Source organism: Macrobrachium nipponense, chromosome 21 (assembly GCF_015104395.2).
Source record: "Macrobrachium nipponense isolate FS-2020 chromosome 21, ASM1510439v2, whole genome shotgun sequence".
Classification (NCBI taxonomy): domain Eukaryota; kingdom Metazoa; phylum Arthropoda; class Malacostraca; order Decapoda; family Palaemonidae; genus Macrobrachium; species Macrobrachium nipponense.
Genome location: NC_087212.1, coordinates 61,754,102 through 61,780,164, shown reverse-complemented (window position 1 = coordinate 61,780,164; position 26,063 = coordinate 61,754,102). Strand labels below are relative to the sequence as shown.

The 26,063-nt window shown below is 44.8% G+C and overlaps 1 protein-coding gene across 7 annotated transcripts in view; it reads left to right on the top strand.

The window, feature by feature from the left end:
- Positions 1-26,063, top strand: part of LOC135198078 (sex-lethal homolog) — a 299,138-nt gene that overhangs the window by 33,247 nt on the left and 239,828 nt on the right. For all 7 annotated transcript variants that reach the window (XR_010310722.1, XM_064225499.1, XM_064225502.1 and 4 more), the window contains exon 2: positions 8,654-8,842. Coding sequence is in view for 6 of the 7 variants with exons in the window: in XM_064225498.1 (XP_064081568.1) it covers positions 8,654-8,842 (189 nt within the window). In the remaining variant the exon portion in view is untranslated. The remainder of the gene's footprint in view (positions 1-8,653; positions 8,843-26,063) is intronic.

Genomic DNA, 26,063 nt, shown 5'->3' with positions numbered 1-26,063 from the left:
TTGGTTTTGGAATTCGTGGATATGTCTGACTCTAGTGTTAGTTTCAGAGTGCGTGTGAATGAGGGCTGTAAGGTGAGGATTCCGAAAGCTTCGGTAGATCCTCACACTACATGCAGTGGTTGTAGAATGGTTGAATCCTCGATTGAGACTAACGTTGTACCACGAGTGTGAGAACTTAGTGCGCAAGAATGGAAGAATCTAACTTCTTACTTGAAGAAATTAGAGAAAGATAGAGAGAGGAAAGCGGCTTACAAAACCCGCAGATTGTCTAGATCTCGTGAATTACTGTCTAGTTCTGTAGCTTCTCTTGATAATTATGCCCATTTTCTGTTTCAGCCGTTCACAAATTGCTAATCCCTCCCTTGGTTCTGCTTCGGAAATAGCGGAACTCAGAGCTTCCCTTCAGAAAATGCAGGAAAAAGTGGCAGCATTGGAAGGTAAGGAAAGTGAATGTGGTTTTGCTAGTGATTTTAGTGTCCCCAGTGTAGTGAGGGGCGTCTGGTCGTCTCTGCGACGCTCCCAGGCCTAGACCTCTTCCAAGCTCCCTGCCCAGAGGAGGAAGGAAAGGCGAAAGCGTACGGGAGTTGTGGAGAATCCCCAACGATCAGGCGTCCCTTCGGCAGAATCTATTACATCACAAACTGCCAAGGACCGCTATTGGAAAAGCGTCCTTCGAGAGTGCTTTTCGTCATCTAGTTCGCCCTCTCCGAGAAGAGGATGGAAGGAGTCGAAAATTTCCCGTCCGCTGAAGAGGAGTATAAAAGAACATGAGCTCAATTCTAGCCCCGAGCGCTTCTCTGAAGAAGATGCGCCTTCGGTAATAAAGAAGGCTAGAAAACAGTCAGACTCTGGGTCTGGAGGAGATCCTAGAGCGCCTTCCAGATCTCCCTCTCCTGATTCGAAAGATTCCTCAACCAGGAAAATTTTAATGAATATGCAGGAGCAATTAGCCTCTTTGGTAGGAGTTTTTTTCCAAGGAGCCTACTCGTAAGAAGGATGATAGGCTTCCTATTAAAAGATCTAAATACCGATCTCCTGTCACGCGCAACGAGCCTTGCGGAGGAGGTGTCGCACAGGCGACCATCTCCGGCGGGAACGGAGCGTTAGACAGGAGAGAAGTAAGAAAGGAAGTTACTCCTGTCAAGCGTTTGGCGCCAGCCAGGAGCCAGGCGCCGAGTAGGCGCAAAGAGCCAAAGTATTCGGTACAACGTTCAAGATCTTCAACCAAGCGCCAAGATTTAACTGAAGAAGAAGAAGCTCCTGTTAGGAGTAGAGCGCCTGCTAAGCGCAATGTACTTGTTAAACGAAAGGCGCCCATACCATGATCAATATACCCCTACTAAACACCAGGAGTACAGAGCTAGTTACGCCTTCCAAAGATCAGGAGTATTTGGGAGCGACATACTCCTGCCAGGCGCAGGAGTCTTCTGACCTCGATACTCCTCCCAGGCGCCAGGAGTATTCTGAACTTAATACTCCTCCAGGCGAGGAGTATTCTGAACTTAATACTCCTCCAGGCGCCAGGAGTATTCTGAACTTAATACTCATCCCAGGCGCCAGAGTATTTGGAACAAGATGCGCCTACCAGACGCCAGGAGTATTCGAAGCGCGTTGCGCCTGCCAAGCACAGGAGTTATTCCAAACACGTTACTCCTTCCAGGCGCCAGGAGTAGTTCTGAGCGAGATACTCCTGCCGTGCGCCAGGCGCATTCCCCTGCATGAAGAAGGGACCTGACATCCGACAGGAGTCATCCAAGCGTCAATCTTTTAGCAAAGAGAGAGTAACTCTTAGTCCCTCTCCAATTAGAAGTGCTTCTTCGGAAAGGAAGAGATCGAGGGAAGAAACAGAGGAAAGAAGGGAGCCTTCTCCTTCCGAGCCTATGAACCCAGAAGATGCCTCGGAGGATGAAATGATTAGTAACGAAGGATTTTCTAATTACAAAGTTCTTTCGTCCCTTCTTTTGGAAGAATATGGAGATTCTTTAACGCCAGCCGCTCCTCCTCCTCCACGCTCTCTGTTTTCGAGCACGAAAACGTACAAGTCTTCTTCTTTCCTGAAAATGAAGCCTGCTATATCTATGAGGAGGGCACTACAATCTCTTGACTCCTGGTTCAAGAAAAAGAAAGAGTTAGGAAGGACAGTCTTTTGTATGCCTCCTGCTAAACTTACGGGGAGAAGAGGCATATGGTACGAAACGGGAGAGAATATGGGATTGTCTCTGTCCGTTTCGGCTGAGTCAGACTTCTCGAGTTCAGTAGACTCATCGAGAAGACATGCCTTAAATTCAGCAAAAGTAACATGGGGTCTTTCGGAAACGGACTACCTCCTCAAGGGACTTTTTCACACTAGAAGTTTTTAACTTCCTGGATTGGTCCCTTGGGGTTCTTGCCAAGAAGTCTCATGAAAAGGAACAACTGAACCCAGAAACCTTAAATAGCATCCTCACATGCATTGATAAGGCTGTTCAGGATGGATCGGCTGAAGTATGCTCCCTCTTTGGTGCAGGAATTTTAAAGAAGAGGGCGGTTCACAGTGCTTTCCTCACGAAGGCCGTCTCTCCTTCGCAGAGGTCCGCCTTATTGTTTGCGCCTCTCTCAGAACATCTTTTTCCCTCGCAAGTTGCGTGAAGGACATTGCCCATCACTGACTGAAAAGGCCACTCAGGATCTCCTTAGACAATCCTCAAGGAAAAATAGACCTGTGGCCAGTGAGGAAAAGAAAGGGGCTCGTCCAGCTCAGCAGCAGCCCTTTCGAGGAGGCCTTCCAGCTAGATCTATCGCCAGAAGGAAGTCAACTGAGAAAAGGGGTAGGTCCTCCTTCCGTCCCTTTAAGAAGGGAAAGTGAGAAATCTATCCTCCAAACACCTGTAGGAGCCAGGTTACATTTCTTTGCGAAAGCCTGGGAAGACATAGGATCAGATCCTTGGACGATGTCATCATCAAGAAGGGTTATTACATCCATTAAAGGACAAGTCCTCCTTGACAACATCACGAGGGAACTGTCCGCCAGATACAAGGACCCTCGTTCTGATGGATACTCTTCGTCAAATGGTGGAACAGATGTGGGACAAAAGAGCAATAGAGCTGGTGCTGGATCGCAGCTCCCCGGGGTTTTACAATCGCTTGTTTCTTGTAGCAAAAGCCTCGGGGGGGATGGAGACCAGTACTGGATGTAAGTGCGCTGAACAAATTCGTAAAACAACAGAAGTTCAGCATGGAAACGTCTGCTTCAGTCCTTGCAGCACTGCATCAAGGAGATTGGATGGCGTCCCTAGACCTTCAGGACGCATATTTCCACATCCCGATTCACCATTCGTCGAGGAAGTACCTTCGTTTTATGTTCGAGGGAAGGATCTATCAGTTCAGGGCCCTGTGTTTCGGCCTTTCCATGGCTCTCCAAGTCATTACGGACGTGATGAAAAATGTATCAAGACACTTACATTTGAAAGGGATAAACGTCTCCCTGTACCTGGACGACTGGCTCATCAGAGCCAGGTCTCAAAAGCAGTGTTTGGATCTGTCAACAACACTGGAATTGACAAAATCATTGGGATTGATTGTGAACCTCGAGAAGTCTCAGATGATCCCCAGCCAGAACGTGGTTTATCTGGGGATTCAGATGGATTCCCGGGGTTTTCGAGTTTTTCCCTCTCAAGAGAGAATAAGGAAAGGCTGTGCCATAGTATCGAGCTTCTTAGGGAAAGAGCGCACTTCAGCGAGGGAATGGTTGAGCCTTCTGGGGACCCTTTCCTCGCTCGAACAGTTCTTTCCCCTAGGAAGACTACATCTTCGTCCACTTCAGTTCTCCTGAGAAGAGTTGGAGTGGAAGACAGGACAGCTCTCGGACACGTTTCCAATCTCGGAGGAAATAAAAAAAATCATTTAAGGTGGTGGTTGATTCCCTTAAAAGAAAACAAGGAGTATCCCTGGAAGTACTGAACCCAAGCCTGACATTGTTCTCAGACGCGTCGGAGTCGGGCTGGGGTGCAACATTGGGATCCAAAGAAGTGTCAGAGCCCCTGGTCGGCAGAACAGTGTATGGACATAAATTAAGCAAAGAGCTTTTAGCAATTCACCTTGCGCTAAAGAGCTTCGAACACATGGTCAGAGGCAAGGTCGTACAGATAAACTCAGACAATACTACCGCTCTGGCTTATGTCAAGAAACAAGGAGGGACTCACTCTTTCGCTCTATACGAGCTGGCAAGAGAACCTGTTTGATTTTGGTTTGGGCGAACCAAAGGAAGGTAGTTCTTCTAACGAGGTTTGTCCAAGGGGAGAGGAAATGTGAGAGCGGACAGACTGAGCAGGAGGTTCCAGGTCCTTCCCACAGAATGGACACTCCACTCAGAAGTCTGTCAGAGCCTTTGGTATCTTTGGGGGAAGCCTCAAATAGATCTGTTCGCCACATTCCTCTCCAAAAGGATAGACACATTTTGTGCCCTAGTAGAAGATCCCAGGGCTATGCAACAGACGCCTTTCTCCTGGACTGGTCAGGGCTAGACATTTACGTTTTCTTTTCCCCGTTCAAGATACTGGGGGAAGTAGTCAGAAAATTCGTGGCATCCGAAGGAACCAAAATGACTCTGATTGCTCCGTATTGGCCATCTCAGATTTGGTTCACAGAGGTAATGGAGTGGACAGTGGACTTCCCCAGATCTCTTCCAAACAGGATAGATCTGCTCAAACAACCCCACTTCGAGAGGTACCATCAAAACCTACCCGCTCTTGTTCTGACTGCCTTTCGACTATCGAAAGACTTGTCAGAGCGAGAGGGTTTTCTCGCAAGGCGGCAAGCGCAATTGCTAGAGCCCGCAGATCATCTACTAGGCGAGTGTACCAATCGAAGTGGGAGGTTTTCAGAAGTTGGTGCAGGTCGAAGAAGCTGTCCTCTTCCAGTACCTCTGTGACCGAAATTGCGGATTTCCTTCTGTTTCTTAGAGAAAAGTCGCATCTCTCTGTACCGACTATTAAGGGGTACAGGAGTATGCTTTCAGCAGTCTTTAGAAACAAGGGATTAGATTTAACGAATGATAAAGATTTGCACGACCTCATTCGTTCCTTTGAAACATCAAAGTCAGTGGAACCTAGGGTTCCAAGCTGGAACTTAGATGTGGTTCTTAAATTTCTATCCTCCGAAGAATTCGAACCACCACACACTGCTTCATTTCGTAATATCACTAGAAAGTGTTTATTTCTGATGTCTCTTGCAACGGCAAAAAGAGTCGGCGAGTTGCACGCCCTTGAATCACGAGTCTGCTTCAAAGGAGAGACTGCAATTTGTTCATTCCAGTCTCTCTTTCTTGCCAAAAATGAAAACCCTTTGAATCCCTGGCCCAGGAGCTTCGAGGTAAAAGGACTTACTAGTTTGGTGGGCAGAGAGGCAGAAAGATCCCTTTGCCCAGTTAGAGTTCTTAAATTCTATCTGGACAGAAAGAAGCAGTTGGGGGGTTCGCAAAAAGGTCTTTGGTGCTCAGTAAAAGACCCCAAGAGAGCAATGTCCAAGAACGCCTTAGCCTTCTTTGTTAGAAGTGTTATTACGGAAGCTCATAAGAATTGTCCAGATGATTCTTTTAATCTTTTAAGAGTGAGAGCCCACGAAGTAAGGGCAATCGCAACGTCTATTGCGTTCCAAAGAAATATGTCACTTAAAAATATTTTGGATGCAACTTATTGGAGATGCAACTCTGTGTTTGCATCTCATTACTTAAAAGATGTGCGAGTTACGTATGAGAAATGTTTTTCTCTAGGTCCGTTTATGTCAGCACAGACGGTTCTGGGTAAGGGAGCTAGCACCGATCCTTAATAATGTATGTAACCCTCTTGTTGGATGTGTTCTTGAGTTTCCTGTGCATGGAAGTGTCAGGTGTCGCACAGGCGACCTTCACTTCTCTTCACTAGGAGATCGAGTGACAGCTGACTTTTAGAGTGGTACAAAAATTTTTTTTGTACTATTGTATGTGTGGTTATTGAGTTTTTGGTTGTTAGCTAAGAGTTTGGGGATAGCTCTTGGCAATCTTGGAACTAACACAGGTGTTAGGTTCGGGTGATCGGGATCGGTTGTGTGCCCCTTAGATGAAGGCGTGTTGTCATATAAGCGGATTAGCACCCATTGACAAATGCCAGTTAGGCTCTGTCGAGTAAGTGGATGATACCCCATCGACAGACCCACAAGAACTCTTGGCCACAGATCACTGTCTCGCTAAGGCTCTTGAGGTGAAGCAGACTCCTGGACAGTAGTCACGAAGTCTTCCACCTGATAAGGTAGGAACCAAGGTCTATAAATACCTACAACATATGTTGTTTACCTGTCTAGTCAGTAGTTAGCTGTCTCTTGCCCTCCACCAAAGGGTGTCAATCAGCTATGTATATATCTGACAGGTAAGTTGAATGTATGAAAATGATATTGTTATGATACAATAAAGTTTCATACATACTTACCTGGCAGATATATACATAGCTATCGACTCCGTCGTCCCCGACAGAAATTCAAATTTCGCGGCACTCGCTACAGGTAGGTCAGGTGATCTACCGCCCTGCTCTGGATGGCAGGACTAGGAACCATTCCCGTTTTCTAATCAGATTCTCTCTTCCACCTGTCTCCTGCGGGGAGGCTGGGTGGGTCTTCAATTGTATATATCTGCCAGGTAAGTATGTATGAAACTTTATTGTATCATAACAATATCATATTTACATTTTGGAACAAGGAGTTCTTTAATGAGTGCTACTCTTTCCTTTGCCATCATCAAATGAGAGTTTTCGTTTTTAACTATATTATATGCTACACAACCATATGCTGTCTCACTGGCGTCACAGAAGAGATGTAAAGAATCACCCTCTCCTAGGCTAGTATTCATAGGAAAGGAAATATCAAGACATTTCTCCAAGTCTTCGCTTCTGTAATAGGTCTGGGAGTTTATCATCCCAATCCATCTGTTGCTTCCACAAAATCTGCAAAGTAACAGGTAGAAGTACAGGCAGCCGACGGTTACCAACCTGGGGGCTTGACAGTAACCGAAAACCGCCGCCAACCTAAATTCAAAAGCCTACGGGTGCCACACACCACCTTATGGTCCCCTAGACTGGTTAATGATGCCTTAGAGTGTCACGGCCAGGTATGTTGCCCTAATGTGCAATAACTACTGAAAATGTTGAATTTCATTTGCTTAAACGGTTTACTATGGTCTGTGTGGTAGTTTTACAATTTTTTAATGTCAGATTGAAAAACTTACTGGTAAATCTTGGCCTATAATGAGAAGTTAAAAAAGTCACCCTTTTCAGAATACTAATGTTTCCTCCATCTCTTTATTTATCAAATCTAGTTAAATAAGGTAATAAAGCAAAAGCGAATGATAAATCTAGTATTACTAACATTATATTTGTTGGTTAAACACTACAGCCATAAACAACTGAATGAAAACAGCTGTTTTGCTGCAACAACTGAACCTAATCTCATAACAACATTTGCTTCCATTTCAGCCATCGTAGGGAAGTAGATAATTACCGTAGTTTTGTTACAAATGATGTTAAGTAGAATAGGACTGATATATTTTTACGTTACATATTTATTTATTTGCTATGGAGAAAATAACACCACGGAAATATAGCACTGTTAAATTTAAGCTGCATTTGTAGCTGAAGCTGAGAACAATGTTCATACTGCTAATGAATATCAATTATTGTGCATCAGTAACATGGATGAAACTCTACCACAAATAATAGTGGAGAAAAAAGTATTATAGAGAAAAAGCAAGTGAAGGGAAACTTGTTAATAAAAAAAAATGCAAAAAAAAAAAAAAAAAAAAAAAAAAAAAGAAATTGCTCTCTGTACTGTTAATGTAAAAAATAACAATCTAGTTCACAACAAGATGTATTTGTCACATTGCAACTTTAAAGCACTCCATATAACAGAACAGAAGCTTTTCCCATATAAATAGATTTTCTAGAGCTTTGTAGACGATAAATAGAAGCAAGAAAATAGCTGAATAGAAATAATTCATGTCATAAAGTGCAAATGATACCAATGCTTAGGAGGTCATACTTTGTATTCATATGGAAAGTATCATTTGGTGTGAATTCACAAATTTATCAAGATGTAGGCCATTGGAAATTAAAAGTTTTAACACCAATTGGCAACTATTACACGTAGTCTGAGATTTTGGATGATACAAAAAGTCATGTCGCTTTTGTGCATGCTTGTACAAACTCTACTAGTTGTACTGGTTATTTGTATCAGCCATCCTCATCTTGGCCGCTAAACCATTATAAAAATATTCTCTTTCGGTTATGTTAGTTGTGGTGAACTCCGTTTTCCCATGCAGATGGTACCAAAAGCAAAAAGGTTTGATCCACTGGTTCCATGCATTGTAAAAGCACCATACAAACAAACAAACAAAAGCATAAAGGTTTGATATACGTAAACAGACCTGTATGCTTAGCCTATGTTATGCAACCCCAAAAGCCTAGGCTTACCTTGTTTAGCCCAACCTATGCAAGCAATTGAGTTCTCACTGCCAAGGTTGGCAAATATAATAGTTATTTGGTTCCTTAAGATTTTCTCATTTCTTTGTGGTAATTAAAAGAAATTATTGGTTTAAAGGTTGTTATTTTTTACAATACTAAATAATACAGTAAATTTATTTTTTTCCTTGCAGGTTAGGCGTGAGGTTTATAAAAGCATCATGAGTTTTGAGTCATCTACTGGGTCAGCACTCCCTGATGGGGAGACAAGAACAAATTTAATCATCAATTACCTTCCACAGACGCTAACTGACCAAGAGTTTTATAAAATTTTTGTTGTGGTGGGCCCTATCAAAAATTGCCGGATCATGAAAGATTTAAAGGTATTGCTAATTCAGTGTTGGTTTTTCATTTTAGTCTATGGTAGACTTTAATTTTGATGCATATGTTTGATATTTATAAGTATTTGTCTTTATATTAGATGACTATAGTCGATTCACTTAAGGTAGATTCTTGTGCCTACGAAATGTTTGTTTGGAGGCCTCTGATTGGCTGGTACCAGGAGGTAGGCCCCTCGCTCAGTGTCTCATTATTTTCTTCTGTGGCTTAGAAAACTAGCAATATGTTTATATATCTTCAATCATCTCATGCTTTACACAAGATAGGAAAGTTCTGGTCATACCATAGGATTTGGTATTAATTGTACAACTAAGTTATCTTTTCCTGAAATCAATAAGATAAAACATAAAGGAATTACGAGTAAAAGTGAAGAGAGATGCATTTAATTCTTTATAACTGTTTTTACTTAATATAGGATTTTGCATCATTAACACGATCAAGATAAAATAAAACTTGTGTTTTCATACAACAAATTCACCCGGAGTACGCTGGTGTTTTCAGATTTTAGATCCGTGTGATATGTAAAGAGAAAATGAAGAATGTGTCTTATTATGTTGCATTCGTAAATGATTCAAGTTTGCCGGTATTGCCGAGAGAATGAAGTAATAAACAACGAAGAATTAAGAAAGATTGATTTCCTTTAAGGCCTAGTCAAGTATGGATGCAACATGATAAGACATATTCTTCATTTTCTCTTCACATATTACACGCATCTAAAATCTGAAAAAAGCAGGGTATTCAGAGTGATTTTATGGTATGAAAACACGCATTTTATTGTATGTTGATCACATGAATTATTCAAAATCTGATGATAAATAAAAACAGGTATAAAGAATGAAATGTTTCTCTCTTCACTTTTACCCGTTGTAACTCCTTTATGTTTTATCTTATTGATTTCAGTAAAAGATGGCTTAGTTGTACAATTAATACCGAATCTTTAGGTATGACCAAAACTTTCCTATCTTTTAGAAAATGTGAGATAAATGAAGAAATAGAAACATATTGCTAGTTTTCTAAGCTACAAAACGAAAATGTGACACCCTGAGCGAGCAGCTTACCTCACAGTACCAGCCAATCAGAGGCCGCCAAACAAACGTCTCATAGGCACAAGAATCTACCTTAAAAGAATCGACTTTAGTACTATAATTCTTAGTCTAGTAGAGAGCCTTTTTGATAATATAAATAGGTCAACAGTAATTCTTATTTTGACCCCACAATCAGTTTTATTTCAGTGCAATTCACACTAGAAATTCAGAATTATATTAAGAGACCATATCATACTAATTACAATAATATAATAAAAATATCTGAAAAAGTATAGTCAGATTGAGTAAGAAGTGAGAGGGAAGTAAAATGTTTTTACTCTTTTATTATCAAAATGCAGCATTAACCTTCTAGTTATCTAGTTAAAAATGTCCATGGTCAAAAATCCAGATAATGGGGAATAATTCTGTTGCCTTTCACTCTTTATTGACCTTTTTTTTTTTCATGTTTTGTTTAGTATTAATACATACTTTTTTTCTTCGCTATTCTTATCTTTTGTTTCATTCATTATACTTTTTTTGACAGGCATTGGTTATCTATTTTAGTGATCTTTTTAAAGACGGACCTGGTGTGTGTTTTGGGGGGGGGGGGGGGAGTGGAGGATGGATGGTATTATACTAAAAACTCTTCCTTTTCCTGCTGTGTCTTAACAGTCTTGTATGTCTAATTTTTATGTACTATTGCCTTTTATTCATATCAATTTTCCATTTACTGTGCCAGAAAGTGAACCTAAATCTTGCTATGAAAAAAGCCTCATAGCAATTATTTTTGGGGAAAAGTAGAATATTTCAGCATTCCCCCCCCCTGTATTCATGGGGGATACGTACCATACCCCCCCGGTGAATAGTTAGACCCGCGAATAGTTAGCGGACCCCTTTAAAAATGCTGAAAATAGCCTTTTGTTCATGAAACTTACCTGTCAGATATATATAGCTGTATTTTTCCGAATCCGACAGAAATTTAAACACTTACGACACACGCATGGGAGTCAGGTGGTTAGTACCCATATCCGCCGCTGGGAGGCGGGTATCAGGAATCATTCCCATTTTCTATTCATAATTTTTTCTGTCGCCGGTGCTGGAAACACCTGTTTGCAGCACCTCCGTCCAGATTTTGGAAAACTTACTAGCTACTTGAGTATCCCTTTTGGTTTTCTTTGGTATCTGAATTGGATCGGTGGCTTGGCACACGTTGACTTTGGTTTGAATTGATTTTTGGTATTGAATTTTCTTTGATCAAGATGTCAGGGTCTAGTCTACTACGCTAGATTTTGTTCGATGGCTGAATGTAGAGGTAGCTACTGAAACCTTCAGTAGACCCACATTCTGTTTGTAAAGTGTGCAGGGGGAATGAATGTACGTTTGAAAGTCGTTGTAAGGAGTGTGAAAGACTAACAGAGTCGGAATGGAAGGCGTATGAAACCTATCTTAAGAAACTTGAACGAGATAGGTTAAGGAGGTCTTCCTCCAGGAGTGTTTCAGGTAGGCAAAGATTTAAATTATTCTCCTGCTAACCCTCCTTCTGTAGATTATGCTCCTACCCTGTAGTGTTGCCTCCGGCCCCTGAGACAGTGTCGGTAGAAGGTAATACGTTATCGCTAATTCTTGAATCGATTCGTAACTTAGAATCAAAAGTGTTAGCTCTGGAGAGCAAAAGTGAAGAAAAGTGCAGTGAAAGTGCCCCCACCTGTGTAGTGGAGGGTGAGTTCAGATCGGCCTCATTTCGCCTCGAGACCTAGACTCTGCTTGACTCCCAGAATTACGGGGAGAGAGCATGTCGAAGTCGAAGGAGGGTTACGAGGAACCCCCACCGATCTGGCGTGCCTTCGGCAGCTTCTGACGAACATACCCAGACTGCCAAGGAGCGTGCGCGTGCACGTCTTCTCAAGGAGTGCTTTTCTTCTTCTGAAGCTTCCTCCCCGCGCAAGGGGTGGAGCTCTCATACCGCATCGCGTCCGCTGAAAAGGACGGCTCGCGTTCGGGACGCTTCACGTCCAAGTTGTTTCTCCGGAACTTTGCTCGTCGCCCGATAGTGCGTTTGCTGCTTTTCCTCCGCAGAAGAAGCGTAAGGATTCGTCGGAGGCGGAGTCTTCCCTAGATGTTTCTTTCGAGCGCCGCAGTCGCTCTAAGGTGCGTGAAGCGGCGGTTCCTGGGAGTAGCAAGAAGGCGTCCCCTCGCCGCTCTCCTGCTCACAGGATCAGCCCCTCACCCCAGAAAAGGAGGCTTCACCTACAAGCAAGATTCTTCAGTCTCTTCAGCAGCAACTTCGAGATGTTTTTCCTTCGAAAGAGACTGCTCCACGTCGCCGTAAGGATGACAACCTTCCTGTGAAGAGGTCGAGGCGTTCTTCTCCCTATCCCTCTCCTCGCTCGTCTCTCTCTCCGTTTGAGTCTCCCTCTAGAGTTAGTCCTGCTCCCCAGCAACTTTCTAGAGGAGGCGAGAAATTCGTTTCTCGCTCTCGTGAAGCGGTTTGTTTTCCGCTGATACGAAACTTGTGGATAAGAAGCGAGTTTCCTTAGATGCAGAACGCGCTTCTGCGAAAGTCAAACGCGCTTTAGTGGACGCCGAACGTGATCGGTGCAAGTTTCGCGAGCGCCAGTGGACGCTCAGCGAGTGTTAGTGGGAACGCTCGGCGCGCACCAGTGGACGCTCGGCGCGCACCAGTGGACGCTCGGCGCGCATCAGTGGACGCTCGGCGAGCATCAGTGGACGCTCGGCGCGCACCTGTGGACACTCAGCGCGCACAAGTGGACGCCAGGTGCACACCTGTGGAGTTGAGCGCGCTTCTGTCGGCGCCAGTAGATTGGCTTCGGACGCAAAACGCGCGCATACGGACGTCAGTTTTCCACTTCCGCAAGCACAAGCGGAGGCGGGAACTCTCCTGTTCGCCGTTCTTTCTCTTTTGAGAAAGCTCAGGACTCTTCTTTACTTCCTCCGACTTCTCCAGTGTCTGAAGAGGAAGTTAGTGACGCTTTCGTCGAAGTGGACGAAGAACAGCACTTGGCTCCAGTTTCGACGGACTACAAGGTTTTGACTCGTTTACTTCAGTCAGTCTTTGCAGACACCTTCCAACCTGAAGCTCCACGTACTCCTCCCTCTCAGTTTTCGTCTTCCAAAGCTGCTAAGATCTCGGGCTTTGTGAGGATGAAGAAGTCGCTTTCTACGAAGCAAGCTTTTAGAAAGGTCCATGATTGGATGGAAAAGAGGAAAGCTTCAGGCAAGACTTCTTTCGCTTTACCACCTCAAAGACTTGGTGGCAAAGCTGGTATGTGGTATGAGACGAGAAAACGTCGGAGTTAAGCTTCCAGCCTCAGCTCAAGGAGACTTTGGTAGCATGTAGACGCCACCAGAAGATCGTTTTTGTCTTCCTCGAAGGTCTCGTGGACATAGCGAGTTAGACTTTCACCTTAAAGGCCTCTTCAGGACACTAGAGGTCTTTAATTTTCTTGACTGGTGCCTGGGGTATTGATGCCAGGTCCAGGAGTTCTGATTCCATCACTCTGGGGGAGCTGTCCAGTGTATGTCTTGCATGGACAAGGCCGTCAGGGATGGTGCTGAGGAATTGGCTGCCCATTTCAGCACGGGACTGCTTAAGAAAAGAGCACTTTTTTGCAATTTCACTGCAAAGTCGGTCTCACCAGCGCAAAAAGCGGATCTTCTTTTCGCGCCTTCTCAGAACATCTCTTCCCCCAGTCTATGGTAAAGGACTAGCAGCCAGTCTCCAGGAGAAAGCAACTCAAGACCTTCTGGCTCAGTCTTCTAGGAAGCCTGCTACTTCTTCGGCTTCTGGGTCCTCTGCTTTGAAGAAGTCGAAGCCCTTTCGACCGCTTCTTCTCGAAGCCAGCCTCGAGGAAGAGGCTCTTTCAGAGGCAAGACTCCCACTCCTTCCAAGAGCAAGAAGTTGAGTGAGAGGGAAGTCCTTCAGACACCGGTAGGAGCCAGACTTCACATTTCGCGGAAGCTTGGGAAGAGAGAGGTGCCGACGCTTGGTCTCTGGACATCGTCAAGAAGGGGTACAGAATTCCTTTCCTGTCGTACCCCCGCTGTCTTCGACACCAAAGGATTGTCTCCGTCGTTATCAGGGAGAAAAACAGACAGTGCTTCACGATCTATTAGATCAAATGATCGAGAAGCAGGCAGTGGAACAAGTCTTCGACCGGAGTTCCTCCGGGGTTCTACAACCGTCTGTTCCTAGTGCCGAAGCAGTCAGGGGGGTGGCGCCCCGTTCTGGATGTCAGCAGTCTGAATCGCTTCGTTACCAAGCAGAAGTTAGAAGTTCAAGATGGAGGACACCTCAATCCGTGCTTGCAGCTTTAAGACGGGGGATTGGATGGTCTCGTTAGACCTTCAGGACGCATACTTTCACGTCCCCATCCATCCCCGTTCAAGGAAATACCTGCGGTTTGTCCTGAAAGGGAAGATTTTCCAATTCAGGGCACTCTGCTTCGGTCTCAGTACGGCGCCGATGGTGTTTCACCGTTCTTATGAAGAACGTTGCGAGGTGGCTCCATCTTGCGGATATAAGGATCTCTCTCTACCTAGACGACTGGCTTATTCGAGCCTCATCGCCAGACAGGTGTCTGAAGGACCTGCACACGACTCTGTCGTTAGCGAAGTCCCTGGGACCTTCCTGGTGAATCTCGAGAAGTCGCATCTGACTCCTTCTCAATCCTTAGTCTATCTGGGGATTCAGATGGACTCAGGGCTTTTCGGGCTTTTCCGTCCCAGGGGCGACAACTTCAATGCCTGGGACAAAGTGTCGGCCTTTCTGGGAAGGAAAACATGCTCGGTGAGGGAATGGATGAGTCTGCTGGGACCATTTCCTCACTGGAGAAGTTTGTTTCTCTGGGAAGGTTGCACCTCCGACCACTTCAGTTCTTCCTCTCAAGCAATTGGTCACGCAAACAGGATCTAGAAGAGGTCTTGCGTTTGACGGAAGAAGTGAAAAAAGCACCTCAAATGGTGGTTGGATCCAAAAGAAGCTTGCGGAAGGTCTTTCGCTCAAGCTTCGGAACCCCCGACCTAGTGTTGTTCTCCGACGCGTCCTCCACGGTTGGGGAGCAACACTGGGAGGGAGAGAAGTGTCAGGCACCTGGAGAGGGGAACAGGTGTCCTGGCACATCAATCTAAAGAACTCTCAGCGGTTTACCTCGCTCTGAGGTTCTTCGAGGAGGAAGTCTCCAGCAAAGTGGTTCAGATAAACTCGGACAACACCACAGCCTTGGCATACCTCAGGAAAAACAGGGGGGAACTCACTCTCATTCTCTGTTCGTCATCGCGAGGAATATCCTGATTTGGGCGAAGGCGCAAAACGTCACGATTCTGACAAGGTTTGTGTCAGGCGTGGAAAACGTGCGAGCGGACCTTCTCAGTCGGCAAGGACAGCTTCTGCCGACGGAATGGACCCTTCATCAGGAAGTATGCCAGGCGCTATGGAAGCTGTGGGGGACGTCCTCATGTGGACGTTTTCGCAACTTCCCGAACGAAGAGACTTCCGCTGTATTGCTCCCCAGTTCTGGACCCGGGAGCAGTGGCAGTAGACGCCCTACTGTGGAATTGGTCCGGGACTAGACGTTTACCGCTTTTTCCCCCCATTCAAAATACTCGGGGAAGTAATGAGGAAGTTCGCTGCATCAGAAGGAGCGAGAATGACCTCATCGCCCCCTTCTGGCCAGCGGCCGACTGGTTCACGGAGGTGATGTACCTTCCTAATAGACTTTCCGAGGACTCTGCCCCTAAGGAAAGGATCTACTCAGACAGCCCCACTTCGAGAGGTACCACAAAAACCTCCCCGCTCTGAGTCTGACTGCGTTCAGACTATCAAGAAGTTGGCCAGAGCGAGGGGTTTTTCAAGACCTGTGGCAACGGCGATTGCCAACGCAAGGAGGCCCTCCTCAGTCGCAGTTTTACCAATCAAAGTGGGCTGTCTTTAGAAGTTGGTGCAGAAGGAAGGGCATTTCCTCCACCTCAAACCTCTGTGAGCCAGATAGCAGATTTCCTTCTTCATCTAGGAAAGAAGCGAAACTAGCCGTTCCCACGATTAAAGGCTACAGAAGCGTGCTTTCTGTGGTCTTCAGACATAGAGGACTCGACTTAGCGAATGATAAAGACATTCATGATCTCATTAGATCATTTGAGACTGTGAAAGTTCTCCAACCTAAGGTACCATCGTGGAACTTAGACGTGGTACTGAAGTTCCTCATGTCGAGTCAATTTGAACCGCTCCATTTAGCCTCGCTTAGGAATCTTACTAAGAAGACTATTTTCCTAACCGCTCTGGCGACGGCGAAGAGGTTAGCGAAATTCAAGTCATAAGCAAGCCATATTGGGTTCAAGGATCATAGTGCAGTTTGTTCCTTAAGTCCTACGTTCTTGGCAAAGAACGAGAACCCTTCCAACCCTTGGCCGAGAACGTTCGAGATCAAGGGGTTGTCGGAGCTAGTGGGACCTGAAGCTGAGAGAGTCCTGTGTCCTGTCAGGGCTCTCAAGTTTTATTTGCAGAGAACTAGAGCATGCAGAGGTTCTTCGGAGAACTTGTGGTGCTCTGTGAAAAAACCCAGATCTCCGATGTCGAAGAATGCACTGGCGTTCTTCTTAAGAAGTACGGTTAAGGAAGCCCATGAAAAGTGTGGTGAAAGTGACATGGAGCTTCTGAAAGTGAAAGCCCACGAGTTGAGGGCTATTGATACTTCGGTGGCTTTTCACAAGAATATGGCAATCAAAGACATTTTGAGCGCCACTTATTGGCGAAGCAATTCGGTGTTCGCTTCACACTACCTGCGGGAGGTGAAAGCAACATACGAAAATTGTTACTCGCTAGGACCATACGTCGCTGCAGACACTGTTTTGGGGCAGGAGGTAGCGCTCATCCTATCCTTTAATGGTTTAGGGGAGTTTTTTAACTTGTGTATGGTTGTGGGGTTGACGGCTGCGGCGGATCTCCCTTCCATTAGCTTAGTCTATGGGGATACTTTTGGTAGGCTACGCCAGGTGGTTTGGTTTTTACTTCGTTGCCCTCATTTGTATGGGTCTATGGTGTAGTCACGTCGGGGTGGTCTCTGCCCCTGTTGACAGATCATCTGGAGTGCACCAGCTATATAGGTCTCTACCTCGCTGGCAACTCTAGTAGCACAAGCAGACTTAGCGCGCAGTAACCTCGAAGTCAGCTATGCTAACAGGTAAGGAATCAAGATATCAATTATCTGCATATATATGTTTCCTAAAATATTCTATTCTGTCTACTCCCACCACCAAAGGTGGGATTCAGCTATATATATATCTGACAGGTAAGTTTCATGAACAAAATGATATTGTAATGATACAATTAAGTTTGTTCATACTTACCTGGCAGATATATATAATCAAGTACCCTCCCACCTCCCCTCAGGAGACAGTGGAAATAAAAATTATGAATAGAAAAGGGGAATGATTCCTGATACCCGCCTCCCAGCGGCGGAATGGGTACTAACCACCTGACTCCCACTGCGTGTCGTAAGTGTTTAAATTTCTGTCGGATTCGAAAAATACAGCATATATATATCTGCCAGGTAAGTATGAACAAACTTAATTGTATCATTACAATATCATGTTTTGTTAGTTAAAACTCAGGAAACCCCCACAAAAAATTTTTGTACGTACTTGGTTTTTTTCAACTTGTATCACAAAAAGTGCATTTTATGATGAAATTGATGAAAAAAAAAACAGGAATTTGTGGATATTTCTCATAGAAAAATACCGCGAATATCCACATTTTCTGCGAATAATGTGGTGAACCGTTCCCGAGAGAAGTCCGTGAATGTGTGAGTCAACTGTATACTAGGCCTGTTTTGCTTCCCCACCAGATTTGGAATCTGAATATTAGACATTTATACATGTCCTAGTACTGTACGTTGCACTTAGAAAATAGACATACTTTTAAAGAGTTGTGGTTACAGATCTGATATATACACAGTCAAGACTTTGGATATATTGTATGTTGAGTTAAATTTTAAAAATCCTGGTTCATTAAGAAAATTGTGAATTGAAATGTACTGATTAACTCTATTTATGAGGTTTTAGACTTTAGGGCTACTTAAGGCCAAAAACCTCATAATCAGTCAGACAATTTTGAAGGTCTAAAATTGATATGACTTCAGAATTATTAAATACTATTCAAAATAAGTAAGAGCCTGCAGTAGAACAAATACAGTTCCCACCTTTGTTTATACCTGAAATTTCCCTGTGCTTCAAATCCTTTAGTAGAACACAAATACAGTTCCTACCTTTGTTCATATCAGAAATTTCCATGTGCTCCAAATCCTTCAGTAGAACACAAAAACAGTTCCCACCTTTGTTCATATCAGAAATTTCCCTGTGCTCCGAATCCTTCCCAATGAAGAACACTCATAGATGAGGTTTATGTAAAATTCCTTGAACATATGCCATTTATAGATCGTGTGAAGCTAGTTGCAGATGGTTTAGGTCAGAGAATGGTGTTGGATATGCTGATGTTCCATAAAATGAATCCAATTTAGCAGATTTACGTGACTGCTGGAATTTAATTTGATTAGGAGGGGAAAATGCTTTGGCATATATAGTGAGTTTACAAGGCCACCATGGAAACATCCTTCTGCAGTAACACAGCAAGATGTCAGACTTATTAAAGGTTAAAACTTTAGTAGGGTACTAAGCTGAAAGTTAATTGTATGAGATAGATGTAACTCGTAGTTATTCTTTGATATAGAATTTGTCAACTCTAATATACAGTAGAGCCCCGGACCTCGATGTTAATTCATTCCGGAAGAAGTGACGAGATGCGATTTTGTCGAGATCTGAATGAATTTTTCCCATAAGAAATAACTGAAAATGGATTAATCTGTTCTTGAGCACCAGTTATTACCCTAACCTTGCCTTTTTATACAAAACATTACCCATAAATACACATAAATTACAATTGAATAAGTTCAGTGTTTAATAACATACTACAGTAGGGCCTCGATAATTGCGGGGGATAGGGCCCAGAACCCCCCCCGTGATAAGTGAATACCCGTGTTATCCTGGTACCCCCTCAAAAATTGCTTTAAACTGCCTACTTTAATAATTAACCCACCCAAGACCACTATTCCAATGTTTATAACTGCCTACTTTAGTTCAAACACCAAATATGTCTTCAACTATCACCTTAAACTAATTCAAGACAGTTTCAAAGTTAAAAATATATGGAGTATACATAATACTGTACATATGTAGCCTACTAGCCTATGGATTACAGCTAGAAGCCTACATACGCATGTGCCATTACATATTCACTTGGGGCTCTCTCTCTCTCTCTCTCTCTCTCTCTCTCTCTCTCTCTCTCTCTCTCTCTCAAAAGGAAAGAGAGGGTGAGAGGTACGAGAAATATCAAAATTATGTAAATCATATGGGTAATCACCAACGATCTATAATAATGATGGCGACGATTTTGCAATGCAATCAGAAGAATAATAAAGATAATGTTACCAGCAACATGCAGCAAAACATCTCTTCCCTTCTTCACAACACGTTAATATATTACTCATAATAACCTTCAGCTGACGTTTAGGCTTCTTTCCCATAAGAGTAAAAGAATCAAGTGCTTTTGGATGCCACATAATTACCTCGTTTATGGGTACAATTTAAAGAACGCGGCGAACACCACTTCAGTAACACAAAACGGCTCTTGTTTACTTTATGCCTCCTTTGTTTGTGTGTGTGTTTAAGTTATATGTCTATAATGTCACGAATCTTTTATAAATTTTCCTATCTTCAATTTCCCCTTCATCAGATCAGCAAACAAAAGTATATTACCTAACAATTCCTATCTATTTTCATGATTTGGCTGCTGCACCAAACTAAAAGTACGTAGTATATCTATTTCGTGAATGAACATATTTATGATAAAAAAACATGATTTACTGTACGTAATGATTACAGCACCGAAGTATAATATTAATGTATAAACAGCAAAATACAGCAATAAAAATCTATTTCATACATTCAACTTACCTGTCAGATATATACATAGCTATAGACTCCGTCGTTCCCGACAGAATTTCAAATTTCGCGGCACTCGCTACAGGTAGGTCAGGTGATCTACCGCCCTGCTCTGGGTGGCAGGGCTAGGAACTATTCCCGTTTTCTAATCATAATCTCTCTGTCGCCGGCTGTATCAACATTGTTGTTACTTCCTCCTGACTAGAATTCGTTTTTTTTTTTTCGCAAAGCTTTTGATCATCTCTCGCTGATATTTGGTGACGTACTTGGATCGTTGTTTGGCATTCGCTATCGTGGACTGTTTTTTGGACTTGGTTTTTGGATTTTGTGAATATGTCTGATTCTAGTGTTTAGTTTCAGAGTGTGTGTGAATAGAGGGCTGTAAGGTGAGGATTCCGAAAGCTTCGGTAGATCCTCACACTAGTTGTAGAGGGTGTAGAATGGTTTGAATGTTCAATTGAGAATACGTGTAATAATGAGTGAGAATCTGAGTGCACAAGAGTGGAAGAATCTAACTTCTTACTTGAAGAAGTTAGAGAGAGATAGAGAGAGGAAGAAAACCCATAGAAGTCTGCCTCTCATGATTTACTTTCTAGCTCTGTAGCGTTCTTCTATGATGATAATGACCATTCTGTTTCAGCCCGTTCACAAATGGCTAATCCCTCTAGTTCGGCTTCGGAAATAGCAGAACTTAGAGCTTCCCTTCAGAAAATGCAGGAAAAGGTCGCAGCATTGGAAGGTAAGGAAAGTGAATGTGGCAGTGATATTAGTGTCCCCAGTGTAGTGGAGGGGGCGTCTGGTCGTCTCTGCGACGCTCCCAGGCCTAGACCTCTTCCAAGCTCCCTGGCCCAGAGGAGAAGGAAAGTCGAAAGCCGTACGGTGGTTGTGGAGAATCCCCAACGATCAGGCGTCCTTCGGCAGAATCGATCGTTATCGACTGCTAAAGACCGCTATAAGAGGGTCCTACGAGAGTACCAGGCGCCTGCTGAACATGAGATCAATTCGAGTCCCGAGCGCTTCTCGGAAGGAGGAGCTCCTTCGGTAGTAAAGAGGGCGAGAATACAGTCAGACTCTGGGACTAGAGGAGATTCCTAGAGCGCCTTACAGATCTCATCTCCTGATTCGGAAGATTCCTCAACCAAGAAAATTTTGAAGAATATGCAAGAGCAATTAGCCTTGCTAGTAGGAACTCGTTATAAGGAGCCTACTCGTAAGAAGGATGATAGGCTTCCTATTAAAAGATCTAAAGAACTATCTCCTGCCAGGCGCGACGCATCCTTCAGGGGAGTTGTCGCACAGGCGGCCATCTCTGGGGGGGGCGGTGCGCTAGGCAGGCGAGAAGTAGGAAAGGAAGCTACTCCTGTCAAGTAGTTTTTTTAGGGCGCCAACCAGAAGCCAAACTCCGAGTAGGCGTAACGAGCCAGGACAACATTCAAGATCTTCAATCAAGCGCCAAGAGCTGGATGAAGAAGAAGATCCTGTTAGGAGTAGAGCACTTATAAGACGGAAAGCGCCTACTAAACATCAGACGGATACTCCTCCCAAGCACCAGGAGTATTCTGAACTAAATACTCCTCCCAGGCACCGGGGGTATTCCGAAGATTATACTCCTCCCAGGCGCCAGGAGTATTCGGATCTTAATACTCCTACCAAACGCCAGGAGTATTCTGAACAAAATGCGCCTAATAAAGGCCATACTCCTCCCAGGCGCCAGGAGTTTTACGAAGCTTATACTCCTCCCAGGCGCCAGGAGTATGCGGAACTTAATACTCCTACCACGCGCCAGGAGTATTATGAACACAATGCGCCTACGAGGCGCCAGGAGCCTGCTGAAAGCCAGGATATTCGAGGCGCTTTGCGCCTGCCAGGCGCCAGGCGCTGATGAAAATGCGCCTGCCAGGCGCCAGGCGCCTATGAAAATGCGCCGCCAGGCCGCCAGGCGCCTGCTGAAAGCCAGGAGTATTCGAGGCGCTTTGCGCCTGGCCAGGCGCCAGGAGGATCCCAAGCACGCTACTCCTCCCAGGCGAGATACTCCTGCTGTACACCAGCCGCATTCCTCGTATGAACCTGACACTCGGAAGAGAGTAAGAGAAGAGTCAGTAGAAAGGAGAGAGCCTTCTCCTTCCGAGCCTCTTAACCCAGAAGATGCATCGGAGGATGAAATGAAGGAAGGATCTTCTAATTATAAAGTCCTTTCGTCCCTTATGTTGGAGGAATATGGAGACTCTTTGACACCAGCTGCTACCCCCTTCTCCACGTTCGCAGTTTTCGAGCACGAAAACACTCAAGTCTTCCTCTTTCCTTAAAATGAAGCTGCCATTTCTCATGATGGAGAGCGCTACAATCTCTTGACTCCTGGTTCAAGAAGAAGAAGGAGTTAGGAAGGACGGTCTTTTGTATGCCTCCCGCCAAACTTACAGGGAGGAGAGGAATTTGGTACGAAACGGGAGAGGATATGGGATTGTCTCTGTCCGTTTCAGCCGAATCAGATTTCTCGAGTTTGGTGGATTCGTCTAGAAGGCACGCCTTGAATGCAGCAAAGGTTACATGGGGGCTTTCGGAAACGGACCACCTCATCAAGGGTCTATTTCACACCTTAGAAGTTTTTAACTTCTTAGATTGGTCCCTTGGGGTTCTGGCCAAGAAATCTCAAGAAAATGAACAACTCGACCCAGAAACCCTGAATTGCATCCTAGCCTGCATTGATAAGGCTGTTCAGGATGGATCAGCTGAGGTATGCTCGCTATATGGTGCAGGAGTTTTAAAGAAAAGAGCGGTGCACAGTGCTTTCCTCACAAAGGCCGTCTCGCATTCGCAGAGAGCCGCTATTGTTTTGCGCCTCTCTCTGAACACCTTTTTCCCATCGCATTGGTGAAGGACATCGCGCATTCTCTGACGGAAAAGGCCACCCAGGATCTCCTTAGACAATCATCAAGGAAGAGTAGGCCTGTGGCTAGTGAGGAGAAGAAAGTGGCTCGCCCAGCTCAGAAACAGCCCTTTCGAGGAGGTCTTCCAACTAGACCGATCGCCAGAAGGAAGTCAACCGATAAGAGGGGCAGGTCTTCCTTCCGTTGCCTTTTTAAGAATGGAATGAGAGTTTGGTCCTCCAGACACCCGTAGAGCCGCTACAGTATTTTGCGAAAGCCTGGGAAGACTTAGGAGCCAACACTTGGACGATGTCGATTATCAAGACAAGGGGATCGCATCCCATTCAAGGACATTCCTCCCTGACAACATCTCCGAGGGAATTGTCCGCCAGATACAGGGACCAGATGATGACGGACACTCTTCGTCAAATGGTGGAACAGATGTGGGAAAAAAGAGCAATAGAACTTGTACTGGATTGCAACTCCCCGGGGTTTTACAACCGCTTGTTTCTTGTAACAAAAGCCTCGGGGGGATGGAGACCGGTACTGGACGTAAGTGCGCTGAACAAATTTGCGAACAACAGAAGTTCAGCATGGAAACGTCTGCCTCAGTCCTTGCAGCACTACGGCAAGGGATTGGATGGTGGCCATAGACCTTCAGGACGCATTCCTTCCACATCCCGATTCCACCATCGTCGAGGAAGTACCTTCGATTTATGTTCGAAGGCAGAAAGAAACTTATCAGTTCAGGGCCCTGTGTTTCGGCCTGTCCACGGCTCCTCAAGTCTTCACAGACGTGATGAAAAATGTAGCGAGACACCTACACTTGAAAGGGAATAAATGTCTCAATGTACCTGGACGACTGGCTCATCAGAGCCAGGTCTCAAAAGCAGTGTTTGGAGGACTGTTAATAACATGGAGTTGACAAAGTCTTTGGGACTGATCGTGAAACCTCGAGAAGTCTCAGATGATCCCAGCCAGAACGTTGGGGTTTATCTGGGGATTTCAGATGGATTCTCGGGGTTTTCGAGCTTTTCCATCGCAAGAGAGACTAAAGAAAGGCTGTGCCACAGTATCGAACTTTCTAGGGAAAGAGCGCACTTCGGCGAGGGAATGGCTGAGCCTTCTGGGAACCCTTTCCTCGCTCGAACAGTTCTTCTCCTAGGGAGATTACATCTTCGACCGCTTCAGTTCTTCCTAAGAAGAAGTTGGAGTTGGAAGGGACAGGTCAGCTATCGGATACGTTTCCAATATCGGAAGAAATAAAACACCATTTGAAGTGGTGGTTGCTTCCACTAAAGGAAAACAAAGGAGTGTCCCTGCAAGTACGGAACCCAAGCCTGACATTGTTTTCAGACGCCTCGGAGGCGGGCTGGGGTGCAACATTGGGACCCAGAGAAGTGTCAGGCACCTGGTCGGCAGAACAGGTGTCATGGCACATAAATTGCAAAGAGCTCTTAGCAATTCACCTGGCGCTAAAGAGCTTCGAACACTTAGTCAGAGGCAAAGTCGTGCAGATAAATTCGGACAATACGACAGCTCTGGCTTATGTCAAGAAGCAAGGAGGGACGCACTCTTTTGCTCTGTACGAGCTGGCACGGGATCTACTGATTTGGGCGAACCAAAGGAAGTAATTCTTCTAACAAGGTTTGTTCAGGGGGAGAGAGGAATGAGAGCGGACAGACTGAGCAGGAGATTCCAGGTCTTCCACAGAAATGGACACTCCACTCAGAAAGTCTGTCAGAGCCTGTGGCGCCTTTGGGGGAAGCCTCAAATAGATCTTTTCGCCACATTCCTCTCCAAAAGGATAGATACATTTTGTGCCTGGTGGAGGATCCCCGAGCTTATGCAACAGACGCCTTTCTGGATGGTCAGAATAGACGTTTAACGCTTTTCCCCCCGTTCAAGATTCTGGGGGAAGTAGTCAGAAAAGTTCGTGGCATCCGAAGGAACCAAGATGACTCTGATCGCTCCGTATTGCCAGCTCAAATCTGGTTCACAGAGGTGATGGAATGGACAGTGGACTTCCCCAGATCTCTTCCAAAACAGAATAGATCTGCTCAAACAACCCCACTTCGAGAGGTACCATCAAAATCCTACCCGCTCTTGCTCTGACTGCCTTCGACTATCGAAAGACTCGTCAGAGCGAGAGGGTTTTCTCGCCCAGGCAGCAAATGCAATTGCTAGAGCCCGCAGATCATCTACGAGACGAGTGTACCAATCGAAGTGGGAAGTTTTCAGAAACTGGTGTAGGTCGAAGAAGCTGTCCTCTTCCAGTACCTCTGTGACCGAAATTGCAGATTTCCTTCTGTTTCTTAGACAAAAGTCGCATCTCTCGTACCAACTATTAAGGGGTACAGGAGTATGCTCTCAGCAGTCTTTAGAAACAGAGGATTAGATATCAACGAATGACAAGGATTTGCACGACCTCATTCGTTCATTCGAAACATCTAAATCACGCGAACCTAAGGTTCCAAGCTGGAACTTAGATGTGGTTCTTAAATTTCTTTCCCCCCATCAGATGAATTCGAACCACTTCACACTGCTTCGTTCCGTAATAATCACGAGAAAGTTTGTTTCTGATGTCTCTTGCAACGGCAAAAGAATCAGTGAGTTGCACGCCTTGAATCAAGAGTTGGCTTCAAAGGAGACTCAGCAATTTGTTCATTTCAGTCCCTTTTTCTGGCCAAAAAATGAAAACCCTTCGAATCCCGGCCCAGGAGCTTCGAAGTTAAAGGACTTTCTAGCTTGGTGGGCAGAGAGGCAGAAAGATCCCTGTGCCCAGTTAGAGCTCTAAAAATTTTATCTGGACAGGAAGAAACAGTTGGGGGGTGGGGTTCGCAGAAAAGTCTTTGGTGCTCAGTGAAAGACCCCAAGAGAGCAATGTCTAAGAACGCATTAGCCTTCTTTGTGAGAAGTGTTATCACAGAAGCTCATAAGAAGTGTCCAGATGATTTGTTTCGTTTAATCTCCTAAGAGTAGGGAGCCCACGAAGTTAGAGCAATCGCAACCTCGGTGGCGTTCCAAAGAAATATGTCACTAAAGAACATTTTGGATACAACTTATTGGAGATGCAAAATCTGTGTTTGCATCCCATTATTTAAAAGACGTACGAGTTACGTATGATAAATGCCTTTTCGTTAGGTCGTTTGGTCAGCACAGACGGTTCTGGGTAAAGGAGAAAGCACCAATCCTTAAAATTATGTACGTAACCCTCTTGTCGGATGTGTTCTCGGGTTTTCGGTTGATGGGAGTGTCAGTTGTCGCACAGGCGGCCTTCACTTCTCTTTATTTGAAAATCG